Source organism: Dreissena polymorpha, chromosome 8, assembly GCF_020536995.1.
Source record: "Dreissena polymorpha isolate Duluth1 chromosome 8, UMN_Dpol_1.0, whole genome shotgun sequence".
Classification (NCBI taxonomy): Eukaryota; Metazoa; Mollusca; class Bivalvia; order Myida; family Dreissenidae; genus Dreissena; species Dreissena polymorpha.
Genome location: NC_068362.1, coordinates 66,310,878 through 66,331,305, shown reverse-complemented (window position 1 = coordinate 66,331,305; position 20,428 = coordinate 66,310,878). Strand labels below are relative to the sequence as shown.

The following is a 20,428-nucleotide window of genomic DNA, read 5'->3' as shown; positions in this document are numbered from 1 at the left end:
TTTTTGCTTAGTTATGGAATTAAACTCTAAAAAGCTGTTGTGTGGCTTCAAAGCACAGTAGGGGGCAGTTTGTTTACCAACACAGGTTGATCATAAAAAAACTGTCTCCCTTAACCTTTCCGAAAACTTTCTCGATTTAGGATTCTTACGTGAAATTATCGTCTTTAAACTAATACAACAATTTCCGTTTTCAAGAAATACAAAATGTGTTTTTAATGTTAAGTATGGTTTTTTGCAAAATGAAACGCTAGGTGAAAGTATAATCGAAAAGACTTCAAGATTGGCGAAGATCAGCGTTAAATAAACAACTTGTGCACCCTTTTTGGGGAATAAGAAATCGCTGCTTATTAACCAATTAAATGGTTTATTGAAAAATTTGTTGTTCTATTCCCGCTGACTGTATGAACACGTAAACAAACAAAACAGAACATCGAATAGCTTTCATAGAGCGATTATGTATGTACAGTTTATTTAAGACTTACATCAACCTTCATAAATTGAAACTTTGAGGTTCTTGTACGATGTGATATCGGAATGAAAGGAGTTTTTTCGCTCCACATATCCGACAGCGTCATTTCCGACAGCCGACATGTCAACGCGAAACCTCGGTCCAGACTCTTTGCTGAATCCATGAGTCATCCGTCCGCGTCGGGCGTCAAAAACGCTTGTCGCGATTCTTACAAATTCCGGTTTTCTTGAACCGTCGGACGTTCCATAGAACACGTCGTTAGTAGTTAATACGTCATCGTAGTTCTCGTGCCCTCTCATTGGTGACTTTGATGGAGAAAACGTCACGGATTGGTCGGTCATCTGTATGACGTCACCGTGTGTAAGATACGTGACGTAGACGTCGGAAATGTCGAAATGTTTGGACGAATGGACTTGAGCGTGCGTGAGGTCAAATATTGTGACACCTGCTGTCCCGATAACCTTGTATATAAAAGCATGGCTATCAACAGAGACAAATTTAGCTGCGAGTTACAAGTTATGCGTATAATTCAATTACATATTGATACAATGTCATATAATAAATACTTTTTTCGATCATCAATTTGGATAAAATGCAGCAACACTAGTGTGCATATGAAAAGATCTTTAATTCGGCATGCCACATTTTGCTGACATAAAAATGGTTTCTAATTGGTCAATACAAACTTCCAAGTACTTAAGAGCAAGTATCGGCCTGCATAATCACCTCAATAGAAGATATTGACATGATATTATTGTTGAGATTGAAGTTCAAGCCAGACTCTTCGACCAATGTTTTATCTTAAAACGACACAACCCCTTACCTGGCCGCTGCTTCGAGTGTCGTCAGCGTGCGTGACAACAAGAGCCGTGTTCTCATCCACTCCTATGGCCCTGTTGGTCCCCTTTCCCAGCATTCTGGTGTCCGCTACAAACCGGATCAACCGGCCCTCCCGGCCTCTTTGACTACGAATCGTTATAAACATACCCCTTATTACAACTAGTATATTATATATGCTTTGCAAAACAGTTAAACATGCAATACAGCACCAGCTAGAACACAAATGCAAGTGAAGTTTGATGATTTGTGAGTGCTTAGATCATGTGTACAAAAACGCAACAGCTGGCAACGAAACCTTGCTGCAATATAATTTATAGAAGCTTTTTTTCACATGACAAAGCATTTAGGTGTATACGTTTGTACTTCCATTTGGATGTACATATCATGTGCTGATTTCTAATTATTCAAGCAAAATAGAATGTTTAATTTGCAAAATTTGAAATATCAGTGTACAGCCGAGAAATGACGATGCACACGGAATCTTATATGCTTATCACAGGTGGGCTTGAATTGCAGTTCATGAAAAAAAAAAACGATTAAAGCCTCAGTACGCAAAAGCTTTTAAAATGCAGATGTCGTTTTTATTTACATGTTCCCGATAAAAGAGCATAGAAACATACTGAAATCAGTAAAATAATAATAATTTCTATAATATCTCACTACATGCGCCACTAATTTATGCCTCTGGAGAAAATAAATTAATTACACGATGTTCGTACCAAACGTACATTTAGATATATTCCGTTCTCACTAAACGCTGCCAAAATAGACATTATGTATATTATTCTTAAACGAAAAGTATGCAGTGCAATGCAAAAAACCCCACAGTGTTTTAACATTAGAACAGGCAACATTTAAGCATGCAGTACTAGTAATTTATTTTATGTGGTTAGGGGTTGTAACAACTCACGCAAAATGACTGTCCAGTAAGTAACCCTTAAGGAAGCCCAGTCCACCGAAAGTGAGGTAGATGTTGGGTTCGGCTCTTCCGGGCAGAGCCGGGTCCACGTCGGCAAAGGAACCATATCGTAGGGCGTCGTAACTGTAACCTCCTGTCGAAATAACGACGGGAGAAAAGTTAGTTCTGACTACCATAACTTTAAATGTCGCTTTTTATGATTTTTGACTGGCGCGAGGTCTGTCAATACTATATAAACTGTACGCTGAAGTTTCTTTAGCTAGAGAAAAGTCTGATAATTTTCTTACAGATTTCTAGCCACCACGTCTTTCTCATGTTGGCGTGTGAAAGAGACTAAGTGAATGTGACAATACTTTATTAGCTTGAAATTAAGTTAAATGAAGTTTGAACATATTTGTATACGCTTATTTACGATAACGCGTGTTTAATTTATGGCCGAACCCATTATCATGAAGTTCGCAGTCTGACACGAACATCCGGCGCTGGTGCCCGCTATCACCGCTCCGCTGTCGTACATCTGATGCAGGGCAATAAGAGCCGGGCTAAAGTCTCCGTACGGACCCATAAACCTTATTTAAATGGCGGAAACATTAGAGCATAGACATAATGCACATATGTTTAGGTGTAGTACAAAGCGTGCTAATTCTAAACCTGTTTTTTTCAATAAATGTCTAGATGCTTAGTACTCAAGCAAATTTTATTTTTTAATAAAAACAAAACATGAGGACTATGTCTAATAATTTATTATAATGGTTTTACGCTTTTATTATTCTTGCTTGGTCACCCCCTCCGAAGAAGAAACCCGACTGCGCGTATATGCTTTCGATGAGCGCCTGGCCACCCTGATTTGCCGTGTGGTTAACATCCAGTATGATTCTGTTCGCCTCTAGAGCGCCGTATTTCAAGAAAAGGTCGTGGTAGAACGTAAAGGCGTCGAGGGGATCCGCGCTAGCAGCGGTGATAATGCCTATCTTTGCCTTATTTTTTCCACCCTGAAAAAAAACGATGCATGCAATACGTGTATTGAATTTGTTTGATCGACGATCGTACAAGTCATTTAATAACCATTTAGTCCATTAAAGGTTGAACGTGTTTTTTTTCTAAGTATGACTAATTTGTCCACGTGCGTCTAAAATATGAAGTAATCAACGAACCGATGTGCCCCTCAATAATTTAAATGTACGTGTAAACTGGATTGAAGTATATCGTTTATCTTTTTAGTCATTTTTGTCTTTTTTTCTTTCATTTTGTTCATTATGATTAATAGTTTTATTACTGATGATAACAATGAGCTTAGCAAATTGTTACTATAATAACATAAAATCTATTGTATTTCTCCTTTTTTTTAAATCTGCAATCCCATCTGTTATCTCTCCAGATTATTGAAGAATATACAAAAAATGGGAGACATGTTAAAGTATGTTTAGAGCAAAACGATTCATACCGCTAATTCTATTATTTTTTCATACACCTCTGTGTTGTTGTCCGACAAACCACCGCCAACCAATACCATTGACCTTCCAAACTGTTCAAACTGTGGAAGTCTCGGCACGTGCGGGGCGACTGTGACGTCATTATTTAGCAAATACGCGTATGCGCTGCCGGAAGTTAGAGCGATGAAGAAAACAAGCCGCGACCCTTCCATTTTGCTGTTCAATGAACAAAAAAAATAATTATGGAAATAATTGCAATGCTTTATACAATTTTTAAAACTAAAAAATGTATAAAATACCCAGGATGACTGTCAACGACTCCTTTGATGCAATTCTTACAGTAGCCCATTATTGATCCGTAATCGTCAGTTTTAGTTATTTTAAAAGGTTTGAATTATTTTTTACACATATACAAATACCTTATAAGGCAGTCAAACGAGTCTTGTCCAAACTTAATAATGACACGCGAGCACTATCAGACACATTTCAAGTACGCACCGAAACTCGGTTAATTACAGGTACCGCTTTTGAAACTGTTGGCGAACTGCTAATTGATAAGAAATTATCGTTGCCGAATTCTTCTATGGTTTAAATTTCTACAACGAATGCCGTTTTGAGCATCACTATTGGCCTTGACCAACCACCGTGTTCTAAAAACAAATAGTTACGCAACATATGAGTCGCGCGATGGGAAAACATATTAGCTTGTGCAGTCCGCACAGGCTCATCAGGGACGACACTCTTCGCCCTACTTGATTTTTGCTAGCCCAAGTCTCACTATTGCCGATAGAGCCCCTGTCCATCCCGGTGAGAATCGGGATGATGCGTATACATTTTTTAACGCGGTCACACTATTTCCCGGTGCCGCCCCGGTTGAAGCCGGTCAACAAGCCTGCAGAGTCACGGTCAATCCCGGACAAGCTACGGTTGATCCCGGTGAAGCCCCGGAAAAGCCACGGTTGTCGCCGGTAATGCCCAGGTGGGGCCCCGGTGAAAGCCGGCAGCGTCCCGACAGAGTCCCGGTATTCCGTAACTCCACCGGCAGCCACCGGGGCTATACATTCAGACCCCGGCAGAGCTACGGCAACGCCCCGATTTAACCCCGGTCGTCGCCGGTAATGCCCAGGCGGATCCCTGGTAAATTCCTCTGGCGTCCGGCAGAGCGCCGGTTTATCGATGTACCGTAGCTTTACCGGGACTCTGCCGGCATGCACCGGGGAACCACCGGCGAAACTGGGGCATTGCCGTAGCTCTGCCGCACAGGCTAATCAGGGACTAAGCTTTCCGCTTTTATGACATTTTTCGTTTAAATGAAGTCTTAGCAAAAATCCAATTTAGGCGGAAAGTATCGTCCATGAATAGCCTGTGCGGACTGCACAGGCTGATCTGGGACGACACTTTACGCACATGCATTATGCCCAGTTTTCTCAGAACGCGACCCATATGAAACAAACTAAATACGAGTATACAGTCATAGAGTTCTGTCTGAACCGCGTTCCCAAGATGAAATAATTAACGATTTTTCAGTCGACGGTTAAAACATGTTCCGCCTCATAAATGCGGAAATATATATTTCCATCGAATGCCACTATAAATTTTATCAGGGAATAACAATGCTATATAGGTTATAGTCATGCTGTTTTAGACGGTAGGTTTTATAACGCATGTAGAAATTCTATTATTACTAGTCAATTTAGCGAGTAATAATAACAATATTGTGTTAACATATTAGTTTAAGCCCGATTGCATACAAAATACTAAGTCTTATGAAGCCACTCTCGAGTCCGTTTATTGGATAGAACCAAGTACTGTTTTCTATGAAGGAGATCCCGAGAACGCTTACTTGGAAGAGACGGACCCCGGGGCCTCATGATCGCTGTAGGCACATCATATTTACTACACTACTACGTTAATTGGTCTGCGATCATAATATTAGATATATCTTTATTCGTTGACACATATTTAATTTAGGTGGCTTGCATTATCCCATTAATGCCTAGCGTCTAGAAAAAAGGCCTTGGCAAACAGCGTTGACCCAGATGAGACGCCGCATGATGCGGCGTCTCATCAGGGTCTGCGCTGTTTGCTTACAGGAATTTCTGTAAGAAATATTCTTAATATAGAAATAAATGTACTAGACATCCCTAATTTTGGAAATAAAATGATCCAATTTAGAAGAATGGGAGAGTCCACTGGGTTAAATGGGTTAAAGCTTAAGGTTTGTTGAGACACGAGTCACGACTCCGTTTCCTTGGTATAACCCGGACCTCATGATAGCTAGACGCACACCATATATAGCACGTATCTACGTTTGCGACCTCTGTTTCAAACTACAGTGTGCATTTTCCTATTTTACAATAGCATATTGCATCCTGATTTGCAGTTACAGGTAAGTACAAAGCCAAAGTTAAAAAGACAATTCGTGTCGATGTTTTAGTGCACGTCGTATAGATTTGAAATTAAAAAATATATTATTATGAAACGGAAGTTCGAGCCGATATACCGGTTATTTTGAGTATGATCTTGTATTCCTTTATAAATCAAAGTCATAAACCACAATAGACTGATACCACAATGTGAAGTTTCAACCGTAAACTGCGACAATGTTCTAAATACTGTACGACTTTTAATAAATTAATGCTGTTTAACCAGTGCGTTTCCAGTTTAAACCCTTACTGCCAGAATTCATTATCTATTTCTGTTAAAAGTTCTGATCTAAATCGAAGACAACCTGGTGGCCAGCTGGTTAAATGTTCACCATATGCGTCTAAGAAAAACTCTGTGGACTTAAATACAAATTGGCAATAACTCTACCGTGACAATGACTACAACGAGTATAACGTTCGCCGCGTGCGCGGTGGTGATTTTCGGAATTTTTACGACTTCGCAAGCGTTCCTCCTCTCGGATGACGTCACGCTCCGTCCGCACGTGCCTAAGCTTCCACAATTCTCGCAGTATGGACGCTCTATGGTACTGGTGGGAGGAAACCAGTATGACAACAACACTGAGCTACACGAGACCATCATTAAGCTCGCGGTAGGTTAAGCGCAGCCTGTGCTACTTTATGCCTAATAATTGCTTGTGTTTTACACGATACATACCTACAAACAGTTACCGCAGATCCGCTGCTTGACACGGTGGACTATTTATTCCATCAAAAAGCCGATCTGTCGTTTACTTGTAACACACAAATTTTACATTTCCGGAGACGCAGGTTCGATCACCGGATCAACCTTTACCTCCTTATCGTGTTGCGCATGAGGTTTAAATTAGTTCGAGTGTACTATGTGCATTGCACCGGGGACTAAAAGGACCAGGATCATTTCTTAAACGAGGCATCTCATACATCTTGGTGTGCCCCTCCTCGTCCGTTATTAATGCACATTAGTACCCTAGGTACTTTTAAGTAGTACCTGAGCCGACAACGATCCATCGAGCTTTACAACACCCCATAACGTCTCAAAATACTCCCGGGTACATCTGCGTTTAGATTGTGGTGACACCGGACAATAGGCGTCGTTCCCAAATATAAATAAAAGTCACATAAACATTGTGTATGTTCAGTTAAAAAACACACCGAAGACTGGCATTTGCAGTAATAATTCCCAAGTTCATCTTGACAGTCCATTAGTCCAAACGTTAAATGGTTTAGGGTTTAAACCGACATTTATTTGCATCGAAAGCATAAGGTTAAATGAAACGCTCCCGAGTCCGTTTCCTGGGTAGAACCAATAATTGATATGAGTCGCGTTCTGAGAAAACTGGGCATAATGCTTGTGCATAAAGTATCGTCCCCGATTAGCCTGTGCAGTCCGCACAGGCTAATCAGGGACGACACTTTCCGCTTTTATGACATTTTTAATTTAAATGACGTTTCTTCTTAGCAAAAATCCAATTTAGGCGGAAAGTGTCGTCCCTGATTAGCCTGTGTGGACTGTACAGGCTAATCTGGGACGACACTTTACGCACATGCATTATGCCCAGTTTTCTCAGAACACTATATTTATATCGGGTTGATCTAAAGCACGCTCTCAGAGTGTGGATGGAATCTGTAAAGTAAGACATTCCGTGAAACATCTCGACTCCTCACATAATGAAGCTTCGTTGCAAAGGAACCTTAACAAGTTCCGGAACGCATTTTTGCTCGTACTCTGCGTTGCTTGGTACACTTTTAAAACATTTATTTTAGGGAGGGAAGCAATTCGCCAAAATCGGCATTATCACCGCCGCCAGCTATGACCCTCTGGACAGCTACAACTACTACCATGACATCTTCCTTCAGTATGGGGCACTACAGGTCAACCGAATATTACTGGATGTTAACCACACGGCCAGTCAGGGTGGACAGGCGCTCATTGACACGATATATGCGCAGACAGGTTTCTTTTTTGGAGGGGGTGACCAAGAAAGAATCATCAGATCGTGCGTTAATTTTCCGTATTTCTGTAACAACAGTTTTGAGCGTCTAATAGGGTAATGAATTTTGATAAAAAAAATGCACAATGGGTTGTCATAAGCTTCTACTTCCCAACTGACTTTTTAAAATTAAAAGCCACCCTCAAATTTGGAATGTGATGCTATACGGAAATTAGAGGTATAAGAACATGTGTAAATTATAATGTCAATTTCATTCGTTGTACCTTAACTTTTGCTTAGGAATGAGGTGTCCTTTCACATCGTAATTATCTGTATCGATCCACTATATATTTTCTCAGCGCTTTGATTAGTCACTTTTCTTTGATAGGCTCATGGGGCCGTACGGGGACTACAGCCCGGCTCTTATTGCCCTGCATCAGATGTATGACAGCGGAGCGGTAATAGCGGGAACCAGCGCCGGATGTTCATGCCAGACTGCACAGTTCATGATAGAAGGTGAATGTTATATATATATATATGAGTCGCAACAGTATCGTAAAGTGAGCACATATACGAGGGTAGCTATCTTCAAAATAAATCAAGTGACGTAACCGACTTACATGTATTAACCACCGTGAGTTCGAGATTTAACCGTCGTACCTACCAAGTGCCTTTGATCGATTCAAGTATTCCTTCTTTATGCATCAATGAAATAAGATATTTTCTATTGACATTTTTATGTTTGACTAAAAGTATTTCCAAGTATGACAAAAATAACATTTTTGCATAAGATTAATTAGTTACAACACAGAGATCTTTAACCAAAATGTGAGTTAACCGCTGCGTGAGTTAAGAAAATTTTACTATAGCACAGTTACGCCGCTGTTTGTTAAATCTTAACGGGATGAGCAGCAAACAGCATACAACCTGAACAGTGAGCGAGATACTTGCAGGCTGTTTTGGTTTTATGCTGATTGCATCTCATCCCATTAAGCTTTAAAGGGATCTTTTCACGGTTTGGTAAATTGACAAAATTGAAAAAAGTTGTTTCAGATTCGCAAATGTTCGTTTTAGTTATGATATTTGTGAGGAAACATTATTACTGAACATTAACCATAGTCCAATATAGCCATTATATGTATCTTTTGACGATTTGAAAACCTAAAAATCATAAAGCGTTGCAACGCGAAACGATTGAATAATTTGGAGAGTTCTGTTGTTGTCGTTTAAATTTACGAAACTACGAAGATTGCTTATATAAGGTATAAAATACTTAACATGTGTATACCCGGCGAAATAGCCGAGAGGGATACTGCGTTTTTACTTCAGACTAACTCCAGGACTCCGGGGGTCACTTGATCGGGTCACTGGATCGAGCCCTGATACCGCTTCTTTTTTTTCCTTTTTTTAATTTTATCCTTGATTTTTTACTTCAGCTTTTAAGATCCAATGTTTACATTTATCAATATAAAGCATTTAATGACAAACTTCAAAATATGCCAAAATCTTTGAAAAGGCCCCTTTAACAAGCATCGGCGTTATTTTTTTTGTGGATAAAACAGCCTCCAGGCCTGTCCGTTTAGAAACCTTTGACCCACAACAGTTCGAATGTTAACAGTTTCATTGTATGTGTTTCTAATTTGGTTTCCTCCAAGGCGGATACAGCTACGACACTCTGGTCTTTGGGTCGTACGCCGACATAGACCCTATGATTCCGCCGGATATAGAACCCAACATTTATCTCACATCCGGTGGACTAGGCTTCATGAAAGGATACGTGCTGGACAGCCATTTCGCGTAAGAGTCCAACACTTTCTTAAGATTTAGTCCCTATTTTCACAGTGGGTACCATCTCGAAGTTAAATTGACCCGTGTTTTTATGTCACTACGTGTGTTCAACCGTCGCAAAGAGATTTGACTGAATGTCGCATAGCTCTAATCAAAGTTAATATTGTCCTGTATGGGGAAATAACCGCTACGAAATTGTTTTATATTAAACACAATCGTGATACAAGGCTTTGTCCGGACTCCTCCGTATTTTAATATTGATACTATTGATTTATGGAACAAATCGTCTGCTGATACAGAGAGAACGTAAACACGTATATTAATACTGTAAACAATTTATGTACCTGGTCATTTATTTTAATTACGGTTTGTGTTATTGAGCAGTTAGTTAAAGTACATAACAATGTCATGTACGGTGTTCGATAATTTTACTGTAAACCCTCAGTAAACCGGAGCACCCTGAAAACCGGACAGTTGGTCTGGTTGGGTTGGTATTCGGTAAAGTGGTCGTTCACTGTACACGTGGTCATAATTGGAACTAATAATAATATGAGAACAATGCATCACGTGATGAAGCATGAAAATCTTCTCACAGTTGTCGCCAACGGGAGATAAATAGAATAATAGGTTAGTGTTGATTATAGATCAGGTTTATCATGATCGACACGAAAAAGAAAAAGCACTCGCCAAGGTTCGTGCTTTTTGTTTTCTAAGCCTCGCATGATAAACCTGATCTATAATCAACACTAACCTATTATTCTCTATTCAATAAATAGTCAAAGGGGCCGCGAGGGTCGGATGATCCGGTTGCTGGCGGACACCAGGATGCTGGGAAAGGGGACCAACAGGGCAATAGGGGTAGATGAGAACACGGCTCTTGTTGTGACACACGCTGATACGAATCAAAGCAGCGGTCTGGTAATCTATAACTTGATTGACGGATTTAATGGTTTATTTTATACCGCTTTTTGTTTGATACTCATTATTATAGGCATGTATTTAGATGAATTCATTTTCTTTCGTTTTTTCACACACAAAATAGATGATATTGTGATATTTGTACAGTTTGACATCCTCATGAAATGTTGATTTAAGTTATATTTTTAAAATTTATTCAAATGGCGAAAATGTTAATGAGCTTTAGCCAACATACACACCTAAAAAAAGTCGACATGCTGTGCCTTCACATGAATCACAAAAGCTTCGTTAACGCGACGTTTCCAAATAAATATTCACTAAGAGTTTAACGTTAATACGTGATAGATGAAGACATTGTTATTTTCTAAACATTTGTAAAACCGTCAAATATGATACTAGTCTTCTGGCATATTTGGAATTTCGTTCTATTTTTGTCACAAATTGTGTGCTTACGCGTACCTGAACAGATTATGGTAAGCTTTTGAGATGAACGATTTTTACTTCTTATTTGAGCAAAGTTGGGGTATTTGCTTCATTGAAAAAGCCGGTAAATCAAATATTTTCAGGTTATTGGAGACGCCGGCGTTACATTAATTGACCTGACGCATGCGCAAATACATCCGTCCAAGCATTTCAACATTTCTGGCGTCTACGTGACGTATCTTACGAAGGGAGACGTCATCAGGCTGACCGACCAGACGGTTACGTTCGCGTCAACGAAAACGCCGATGAGAGGTCACGAGCGAAATGACGCCGTCTTTCAGTCAAACGATGTCTTCGCGAAAGCAGATATCCCGTTAAAACCAGAGTTCGTAAGAATCGCAACCAGCACTTTCGACGCGCGTCGCGGCCGAACGACGCATGGTTTCTCGAAGGAAACGGGGCCAAGGTTCCGCGTTGAAATGTCGGCGTCGGCAAATGACGCCGTCGGCTTTGTGGAAAGGAATGCTTCCTTTGCCACTGACATCACTTCATACAAGAACCTTCGAGTGTCAATTTACGAAGGTTGATTAAGTAGACCATACCATGTGGGCCAAGTGATTTGTCTTGCTTAGTAACTTGATAAATACGTAAAATGGTTCTTTTTGTTCTCCCTACTGAAATACATATATAGAAATAGAACTTTCAGCTACACCAGCTAAAGCAAAATGTGATTAAAGCTCAATGTAGTTTAGTTATCGTAAGTGAGTAACTGCCAAACAGTCTGACACAAAATACAACTCCAAGACACATCACGTAATCTCAGAACACAGCAAACAACAATATGACACATCACAATACCTAAGACACAAAAAAAAACTACCAAGACACAGCCCAGACTCACAATACATTGCGCAAATCACCAACAGAAAACACAAATCCCCAAAACATAGCATAACTCTTTAAAGACACAGAACAAACCCCAAAGACATAGCACAACCACAAAGACACAACACAACCACCAAGACACAGCACAACCCCCTGAAGACACAGCACAACTCCATAAAGTCACAGCACAGCCCCCAAAGACACAGGACAACTCCATTAAGACACAGCACAACCCCCTAAAGACACAGCACAACTCCATTAAGACACAGCACAACCCCCTGAAGACACAGCACAACTCCATAAAGACACAGCACAACTCCATACAGACACAGCACAACCCCCTCAAGACACTGCACAACTCCATTAAGACACAGCACAACTCCATAAAGACAAAGCACAACCCCCTCAAGACACAGCACTACTCCATAACGACACAGCACAACCCTCTCAAGGCACAGCACAACTCCATAAAGACACAGCACAACTCCCAAAGACACAGCACAACCCCCCAAAGACACAGCACAACTCCATAAAGACACAGCATTACTCCATAAAGACACAGCACAACCCCTAAAGACACCGCGCAGCCCCTTAAAGACATAGCACAACCCCCTAAAAACTCAGCACAACTCCCAAAGACACAGCACAACCCCCAAAGACACAGCACAATTAACAAGACACAGCACAAACCCCAAGACTCCGCACTAACCTTTAAGACACAACACAAACGATTAAAACATAGCACAAATCTGTAAGACAGCACACACCCTAAAGGCAGCACAAACCTCTAAGATACAGCAAAGCACAAATCTCCATGGCACAGCACACATCCACAAGACACAGCACAAACCTCGTAAGCAACGCACAAAACCGCAAGAAACAGAACAAATCCTCCAAACCACATTACAAATCCCCAAGACATAGTACAAGCCCCCGAGACACATAAAAACACCAACGCACGCGCAAACCCCAAGAAATAGCTTTAACCCCAAATAAATAATACAAACACCGAAGAAACAGCACAAATCATCAAGAAAAAGCACAAACACCTAAGAAACAGCATTAACCCCAAAGACGAAATGCAAAGCACCAATACACAATATAAATCCCCAAGCACCAACCCAAAGACACATCAATATCTACAAAGTCACAACTCACATCACCAAGACACAAAGCACAAATCGCCAAGACACAGCACTTTCCTTCAAAGATATAGCAACCCCCCCCCCCCCCCTCCCCGGAGACAAAATACAAATCTTTAAGACACAGTGTTTACCCAAAAGACACAGCACTGAGCACCAAGACGCAGCAAAATACACGAAGGCACAACACAAAACCCTATTACACAGCACCAAACACGCGACGCACATTAAAACACCAAAAAATAATAAACACCATTTAATATATACCTGCTTTATGTTCCCCAAAAATACAAGGTGTATCAATCGGTAAAATACAACTGCACAGAAATAATTCCCGTATTATGCTACTCGCTAATTTTCCGATTCCGTATTATCATACTAGCCGGACTACTTTTAATGACGTCACTTAAAATGCAGAAAATTATAAGAGCATTCTTAGTTAATTATGAACGAAAGTGTATCAGTCAAGTGGCTTGCGCTTTTTCGTATCTCACTCGAGGCTCCGCCTCTCGTAAGATACGTCATCACACAAGCAACTTGACTGATACAAACATGGAACAATTGACTAGCGTTATATTCCGTATGTATTGATTGTTGTAAATACATATCGTCTTTCGTTTTTAATATACATTTATATATTTAATCATGTTCATGTTCGAAGGCTCTAGGTGCGAATGGACAAAATTATGACATCGAACGAAGTGTACTTATTTGATTTACATGATATTCATCACGCGCTTTTGTTTTTATCAAACTTACAAACAAACTTTTAACAAACACTATTTCGTTATTATATGAATATTTAAAATCGTATTTTTGCATTTGTGTTTTCAAGATGTTCATTCTGTTCGCTTTGTGCACAGCATTTTTTAAGCAATTTTCTTTTCAGTCATAAAATGATGTAAAAGATTTTCCACATTTATCGGTCACTTTTTATACACAGGGAAAAAACAGTTGAAACATAAGGTCAACAATTTCATCGAAATTCAATTATTATATCGCCTTTGAATTACATTTAGGTCTTTAGTTATTAATTTAATTAAGCTTTAAACGGATTAAGATTTGTTCTAACTAGATCCTAAAAATGTTGCTGGCTAAAAATTAACATATTATAATCTTCACCTGTCAAAACGCGTGCTTCAAAAACGTGATAACTGTAAATCTCGACAAACTTTTCATATCGAATTTTATAAATATCGGGCATGCAAAAACTCAGTATAAACAAGAATTGTTGAAGTGTATAAAAGGTTTACAATATACTTCCTCTGTACAAATCTTGAAAAGTAACGTGATTAATACATTCACCATTTACTAAACATTTGCCACGATTCTAGACATTCCAATAATATTGAATAGTAGGATATGATATTTAAATCTAAAACTTTGAAACTGCAATGTACTTGTCAAATAATATTAGCCATTAAAGTCACTGAGGTGACATTGTACGTGGATTAGACAGGTATTTCTGTTAACAAAACATGATAATAACTGATACACATGTTTGTTGAAAAAAAGGTAAAACCCATGCTTATTCACACGAAATGTTCAAAACGTAGCGGGCGTGATTTTGCAACCCAATGTATACTTTATACGAATGTTTAAGGCATACACAATTAATAAATATGCTCGCCTTTACATACAAAAGTTCCAAATTTCACGTTAATATTTTTTCCAAGATTATTAGTACATTTGAACATATGAATCGGGGACTATTTCTGTCATATCATGACCGTCAACTATGGAAATGAAAACCAATCCGAAAGCTCGCGCAGTGTTACAAAACGTTGGTTGATTTCGGTTCTGGCCGTGTGCAGTTTTCACTGAATGCAGCTTCAAATAATAACTAGAAATATCTTTAAACAGATATACGGCGTTGACTGTGGTTTGTGTTGATGAGAGATAAAGAGTTATATCAATGAGATCTAAGATAGCGTAATGTCTTTTTCTGCGCAGTTCTTAGCTGCATCACACGCAAATCAATTAGGGCGTGTTGCGAAATTTTTCGTTGCTTTTTGCGCAGTAGTAGATATTGTTTATCGTATATCTATATATACTGAACATAAATACAAACGGAGGAATACAAATGAAATGAAAACATATAAGTCAACAGGCCACACACGAATCATCCGTACATATTTAAAATATTTAAACGCGCGTTCTTCGAATTTACGGTACCTGTTTAAGCGGTTTGGCGGATATTGTTATTTGATTTGATTGTTTGAAGTATCGTGAATCATCGCGCTCATGCTTAATTAAGCTGTCAATATGGTTGAAAAATTCTTATTAAATTAATCAAAACAAGTACTTATCATGGCATTGTTGAAAACACATTAATAATCTATTATAGACATACCATAATATTATGGTATCTTTTTGTATGATATTTCTGGTCAAAATAAAATTCAAGTTCACCTAGTTACCGCGATAACGTTTATATAACGATTGTTTAACTGATCACAGACTGACCTTTATACCTTGCGAGATGGAATGCAAGGCATAACAGTGAGGTCACGATTCCACTGCTTGAACGACGGCATGTTTAAAGCTTTCTTCGTTAACATATTTCACGGACAACTTTTAAAACAATTTAAAATATTTGGGTCATAACGAATATAATAATAGGGCACACCAATATTTATATGGTCTCTGATGCACATAATGCAATACGGTTGTAATTGTTAAATATGAGAACACGGCCTTTGAGTACAAACGTTCTGGCGCTGATAATCTAAATATGTAGGGACATACTCAAACTGTATTCATTTCGAGAGTTGCGTGTTGAACTGTACTATCCCTCAAGACTTTTGATTGGAGATACAATTGGTTCATGCTTAACACGCAGTTAACATCGTTGAAAAACACACTGAAGTATCCCTTTTCATACCCTATATTTTACCCAAATGGAAAGTAAATTTAACTACATATTCATGTAAATTTGGTAACTGTTTGTAGAGTGCACGTGTTTTATTTTGAAAAGTGTACCGGCGGGATATTTTATATTCGAATTCAGTGGACGCTTACGAAGGTCAGCTAAGGTCTAAAGCTGGGTAAAACAGATCCCTTGGGCTTCTAAAACAACTAAGGTAACAACAAAATACCAATCACATTTATGCAAATTCATTTATCAAATCTATCCAAGTAAATGGCTCGCGCAATGGCCCAAAATTTGAGCGGCTTGCTGGACTGTCTGGCTCGTTTCACGCACGAGCGCTTGCTTCACGATCCACGAAACCCGTAACCAGTCTGCAAAATCAAGGTCACAAAACGACGGGGCGCCCAGAGGGGTGTCCGTGTAGCACGAACTGTGAGTATGGAAGGCAAAGGTCTGGACTTCTTCGCAAGTCATCGGTTCTTTAGGGGTCAAGGCAGTGACCAACTTTTTCTGCGAAACAGCATATTAATTATGATGTATGCGTCACTTTTATAACTTGAAAAAGCATTAATTTCTTGGCGTCCATCAATTTATCTTAATTATGTTGTTGTAATGATACACTTAATTGTATTTAGTTATAAAGCGTGGAGATATATAGTTTAAAGGTAATTAGACAATAAGACGGCTATTATGTGACATTGGACTGTTATGGCACACCCTCGGAGGAATTGGTCTAAAGGCTGAATTCCTCTGACCAATGGGGCCGTCCATAAAGTATGTCATGCTCAAGTAGGCGGTGGGTGTAAACAAGTATGACAGTTTGTGACATGGGGGAGGTGGGTGGTCAGGCCACGTGTGACGTCACACCTTGTTTCTGATTAACTATTTATATTTCGTAGAATTTAATAGCTTAAAAAATCAATATTTTCATTAGGTGTTTATTTTTTAAAAAGGCTCGAACGTGTGACAAACTTTATGGGAGTGGGGTCTGAGATGTGTGACAGTTTATGACAAGGGTAGGGAGGGGGTTAAAATATGGCCAAACATTGCGTGACATACTTTATGGACAGCTCCAATACTCCAATACATCACAAAAAGTTGTGTAATAACCAATGAATTTTATAAATAAAAGACTACAATGCATAATAAGTTTGTTCATGCTTAAGCAGGTGAATGTTCACTTTATTTGTATTTTATTTTTGTATTCATGAAATTATTGTAAAACATAGTTCTGCTAACATGGGGTCAAATCTTGTTGTTTCCAATTGTATTTACGGGTCAATTTTAAATTTCGAATCGGTTTTACATTGTGAATCTAGTTGAGATAAACCAAACGATAGTGCACAGTATATCAATATATACTGCCTTAAAACCATTTAAACATTATGTCCAATTTTCTCTGCAGCCCGCAATATACACACAGTTATATTTGTGCAAATAACCATTATCATTTTTTCGTTTCAGTTCCTCAATTAATGTGACAAAACGGCGAATTTGGGGCATGCACATACACATTTTCTTTTTTATATTTAAAACAACAGTACTATAACTTTTTAAGGAAAACTGTAGCGTACTTGAAGACAAGCCGTGGTGGAGTTGATCCATTTCTGTCCTACGAGAGAGAACTCGCCCCGCCTCGTTCGGAATTCGGTACAGATTGTCTCCCCGAATCCGATTGCGTAAGATGTGGCCTTTTCGGTACAGTTGTCTAGTTTCTGGAATAAATTGGAAAAAAAATATTTCAACTATTTAAAAAGAACCAAAATCTAGAAAATACAATGCATACACATAGTACAATCACATCGGATGTAATTTAATTTGATTATTGCTGTTCTACGTACACATCGTTTGTTTTCTATTAGGAATTCGGCGATCGCGAACACTATACGAAACTAACCGACGACACTTGACATTGATCAACGATACTAAATGTGCTATGCAACATTACATGAAACAGAAAACATAAGGTCTAAACAGCGCGTTTGTGTCAACAGTCGCGAGCATTTTTTTTATCGACCTTAATAATGTTTAACAACATAGCTCGAAACATATTCCGTTTGTATTAGATAATTTTATTTAATAATTGTTTATTTCAATATCAGCAAAAATCGATTCAAAAGCATCTACACATACAAATACCATCTTACCGACAGGCATTCCATATACCACGTGCAGTCAACATCATATACGCTCTTACCGACAGGCATTCTATTTGAAACATGCAATCCACAAAAATATACCTTACTGCCGACAGGCATAATCTATACAATTTGCAGTCAACTAAATATGCGCTCTTACCGACAGACATTTCCAATACAACGTACAGGCCACAACATATACCATCTTACTGACAGATATTTCCTACACAACGTGCAGCCAACCACATCAACGCTCTTACCGACATATATTTCCAATACAACGTGCAATAGACAACATAAACGCTCTTACCGACAGACATTCCTTTTACAACATACAGTCAACAACATATGAGCTTTAAACGGCATGCATTACCTATAAAAATGCAGTCAACCAAACAAACGTTCTAACCGACAGGCATTCCCTATACCACGTGCAGTCAACAACATATACCATCTTACCGACAGGCATTCCCTATACCACGTTCAGTCAACAACATATAAGCTCTAACCGAAAAACATTCCCTATACAAATGCTGCCAATAACATATACAATCTACCCGAAAGGCATTCCCTATACAACGTGCAGTCAACAACATGTATTCCCTATACAACGTGCAGTAAACAACGTATACGCTCTTACCGTCAGGCATTCAATATGCTACGTGCAACTTACAATATATACATTCTACCCGACAGACATTCCCCTACTACGTGTAGTCAACAACATATACGCTGCTACCGTCAATCATTCAATATACTACGTGCAGATAGCAAAATATACCATCTTACCAAAAGGAATTCCCTATACCACGTGCAATCAGGAACATATAAAATCTTACCGACAGGCATTCCATATACCACGCGCAGTCAACAACATAGACGCTCTTACCGACAGGCCTTCTATTTAGAACATGCAATCCACAAAAATATACCTTACTACCGACAGGCATACTCAATACAATTTGCAGTCAACAACATAAACACTCTTACAGACAGGCATTCCATATACCACGTGCAGTCAACAACATATACTATCGTACCGACATACATTCCCTATATCACGTGCAGTCCACAACATATACCATCTTACCGACAGACATTCCCTATACCACGTGCAGTCAACAGCATATACCATCTAACCGACAGGCATTCCCTATACAACGTGCAGTCAACAACAAATACCATCTTACCGACAGCAATCCCACTACCACGTGCAGTCAACAGCATATACGCTCTAACCGAAAGACATTCCATATACAACGTGCAGTCAACAACAAATACCATCTAACCGACAGACATTCCATATACCACGTGCAGTCAACATCAAATACCATCTTACCGACAGCAATCCCACTACCACGTGCAGTCAACAGCATATACCCTCTTACCGACAGACATTCCCTATACAACGTGCAGTCAACAACAAATACCATCTTACCGACAGCAATCCCATTACCACGTGCAGTCAACAGCATATACCCTCCTACCGACAGACATTCCCTATACAACGTGCAGTCAACAACAAATACCATCTTATCGACATACATTCCCTTTACAACGTGCAGTCAACAACATATACCATCTTACCGACAGGCATTCCCTATACCACGTGCAGTCAACAACATATACATTCTTACCGACAGGCATTCCCTATACCACGTGCAGTCAGTACCAGGAGGATCAAAACACCAGTCCGGCAACTGGGTTACTTCGGCGAAGTTTGAACCATTTTGGTCATCGTTGCCCGCTACTCGTTCAGAATTGTTCTTTTCATTAAAGCAAATTGCAATCTGAAGCAAAGGTATTCCGATAAAGATTGAAATATGCCGCATGTTATCGTTCAATTCTCGTTCTTGTTTGTGCGTAAAACTTGACAATTCAGTCATAAGTAAAGTCTATTTGTTGCATACCGTCTCATGTCAAAAGGGGTCATATAATGAAACATCAGGCCACATATAGAACAAAATGTGGTCAGGCACGTGGAAAAGAGGACATGAGTTCTGATGTTTGCTTAACTAGTACGGCTTTGAATCTTAATGTATTGGCTTAGTTCTGTAGAAGATCATACTTTACTTGATCAATTACACATACATGCTTTAACTTTAAATAATTTACAGCAACTAACTCCGCTTAAAAAGGATATATACATTTTAAAACAACACTCACAAGATTGAAGTACGTAATATAAAATTAGGTGAAACAAGGGAATTAATTTTGAAACGTTGATGTAAAAGTTCTTATCAT

At 39.1% G+C, this 20,428-nt stretch overlaps 4 protein-coding genes across 11 annotated transcripts; 2 read left to right on the top strand and 2 right to left on the bottom strand.

Annotated features, from left to right (window-relative positions):
• Positions 1 to 435: 435 nt before the first annotated feature.
• On the bottom strand, positions 436 to 4,262 carry LOC127841740 (cyanophycinase-like). Of its 2 annotated transcripts, none has more exons than XM_052370789.1 (7): positions 4,160 to 4,262; positions 3,673 to 3,877; positions 2,988 to 3,220; positions 2,670 to 2,797; positions 2,220 to 2,361; positions 1,293 to 1,434; positions 436 to 930 (listed from the first exon to the last, which is right to left on the bottom strand). In XM_052370789.1, the coding sequence occupies exons 2-7, from the start codon at positions 3,871 to 3,873 to the stop codon at positions 484 to 486; spliced, it is 1,293 nt and encodes a 430-aa protein (XP_052226749.1). In that variant the 5' UTR covers positions 3,874 to 3,877; positions 4,160 to 4,262; the 3' UTR covers positions 436 to 483. The 2 variants fall into 2 exon arrangements, with proteins under 2 accessions (XP_052226749.1, XP_052226748.1); XM_052370788.1 differs by having other exon boundaries at positions 4,081 to 4,227.
• A 1,645-nt stretch (positions 4,263 to 5,907) lies between these two features.
• Positions 5,908 to 11,804, top strand: LOC127841738 (cyanophycinase-like). The gene is made up of 7 exons (XM_052370787.1): positions 5,908 to 6,050; positions 6,370 to 6,698; positions 7,852 to 8,084; positions 8,407 to 8,534; positions 9,674 to 9,815; positions 10,583 to 10,724; positions 11,291 to 11,804. The coding sequence occupies exons 2-7, from the start codon at positions 6,483 to 6,485 to the stop codon at positions 11,732 to 11,734; spliced, it is 1,305 nt and encodes a 434-aa protein (XP_052226747.1). The 5' UTR covers positions 5,908 to 6,050; positions 6,370 to 6,482; the 3' UTR covers positions 11,735 to 11,804.
• On the top strand, positions 11,751 to 12,565 carry LOC127840598 (Golgi integral membrane protein 4-like). The gene is made up of 2 exons (XM_052369007.1): positions 11,751 to 11,761; positions 12,133 to 12,565. Exons 1-2 carry the CDS (start codon positions 11,751 to 11,753, stop codon positions 12,563 to 12,565), a joined length of 444 nt encoding a protein of 147 aa, XP_052224967.1.
• A 3,710-nt stretch (positions 12,566 to 16,275) lies between these two features.
• Positions 16,276 to 20,127, bottom strand: LOC127841744 (uncharacterized). 7 transcript variants are annotated; one of them, XR_008031301.1, is made up of 3 exons: positions 19,772 to 19,802; positions 17,621 to 17,761; positions 16,276 to 16,556 (listed from the first exon to the last, which is right to left on the bottom strand). XR_008031301.1 is itself a non-coding variant. In XM_052370798.1 (3 exons), exons 1-3 carry the CDS (start codon positions 20,068 to 20,070, stop codon positions 16,305 to 16,307), a joined length of 642 nt encoding a protein of 213 aa, XP_052226758.1. In that variant the 5' UTR covers positions 20,071 to 20,127; the 3' UTR covers positions 16,276 to 16,304. The 7 variants fall into 7 exon arrangements, 2 of the variants coding, with proteins under 2 accessions (XP_052226758.1, XP_052226759.1); XR_008031303.1 differs by lacking the exon at positions 19,772 to 19,802 and adding an exon at positions 19,325 to 19,343; XR_008031304.1 differs by lacking the exon at positions 19,772 to 19,802 and adding an exon at positions 19,024 to 19,036.
• Between the last annotated feature and the right edge of the window lie 301 nt (positions 20,128 to 20,428).

What these genes read in the sequence shown, in the direction of transcription:
- LOC127841740 (XM_052370789.1), bottom strand. Translation starts at nt 3,873, where the DNA reads ATGGAAGGGTCGCGGCTTGTTTTCTTCATCGCTCTAACTTCCGGCAGC. An exon ending in AAAAAATAATAGAATTAGCG is followed by an intron (nt 3,221 to 3,672) that starts GTATGAATCGTT and finishes GTTTTTTTTCAG; the next exon opens with GGTGGAAAAAATAAGGCAAA. An exon ending in TTACTGGACAGTCATTTTGC is followed by an intron (nt 1,435 to 2,219) that starts GTGAGTTGTTAC and finishes AACGATTCGTAG; the next exon opens with TCAAAGAGGCCGGGAGGGCC.
- LOC127841744 (XM_052370798.1), bottom strand. Translation starts at nt 20,070, where the DNA reads ATGACTGAATTGTCAAGTTTTACGCACAAACAAGAACGAGAATTGAAC. An exon ending in GGTATAGGGAATGCCTGTCG is followed by an intron (nt 17,762 to 19,821) that starts GTAAGAATGTAT and finishes AATTTATTCCAG; the next exon opens with AAACTAGACAACTGTACCGA. An exon ending in CCACCACGGCTTGTCTTCAA is followed by an intron (nt 16,557 to 17,620) that starts GTACGCTACAGT and finishes GCTGTTTCGCAG; the next exon opens with AAAAAGTTGGTCACTGCCTT.
- LOC127841738 (XM_052370787.1), top strand. Translation starts at nt 6,483, where the DNA reads ATGACTACAACGAGTATAACGTTCGCCGCGTGCGCGGTGGTGATTTTC. An exon ending in GTGCTGGACAGCCATTTCGC is followed by an intron (nt 9,816 to 10,582) that starts GTAAGAGTCCAA and finishes TTCAATAAATAG; the next exon opens with TCAAAGGGGCCGCGAGGGTC. An exon ending in CGAATCAAAGCAGCGGTCTG is followed by an intron (nt 10,725 to 11,290) that starts GTAATCTATAAC and finishes AAATATTTTCAG; the next exon opens with GTTATTGGAGACGCCGGCGT.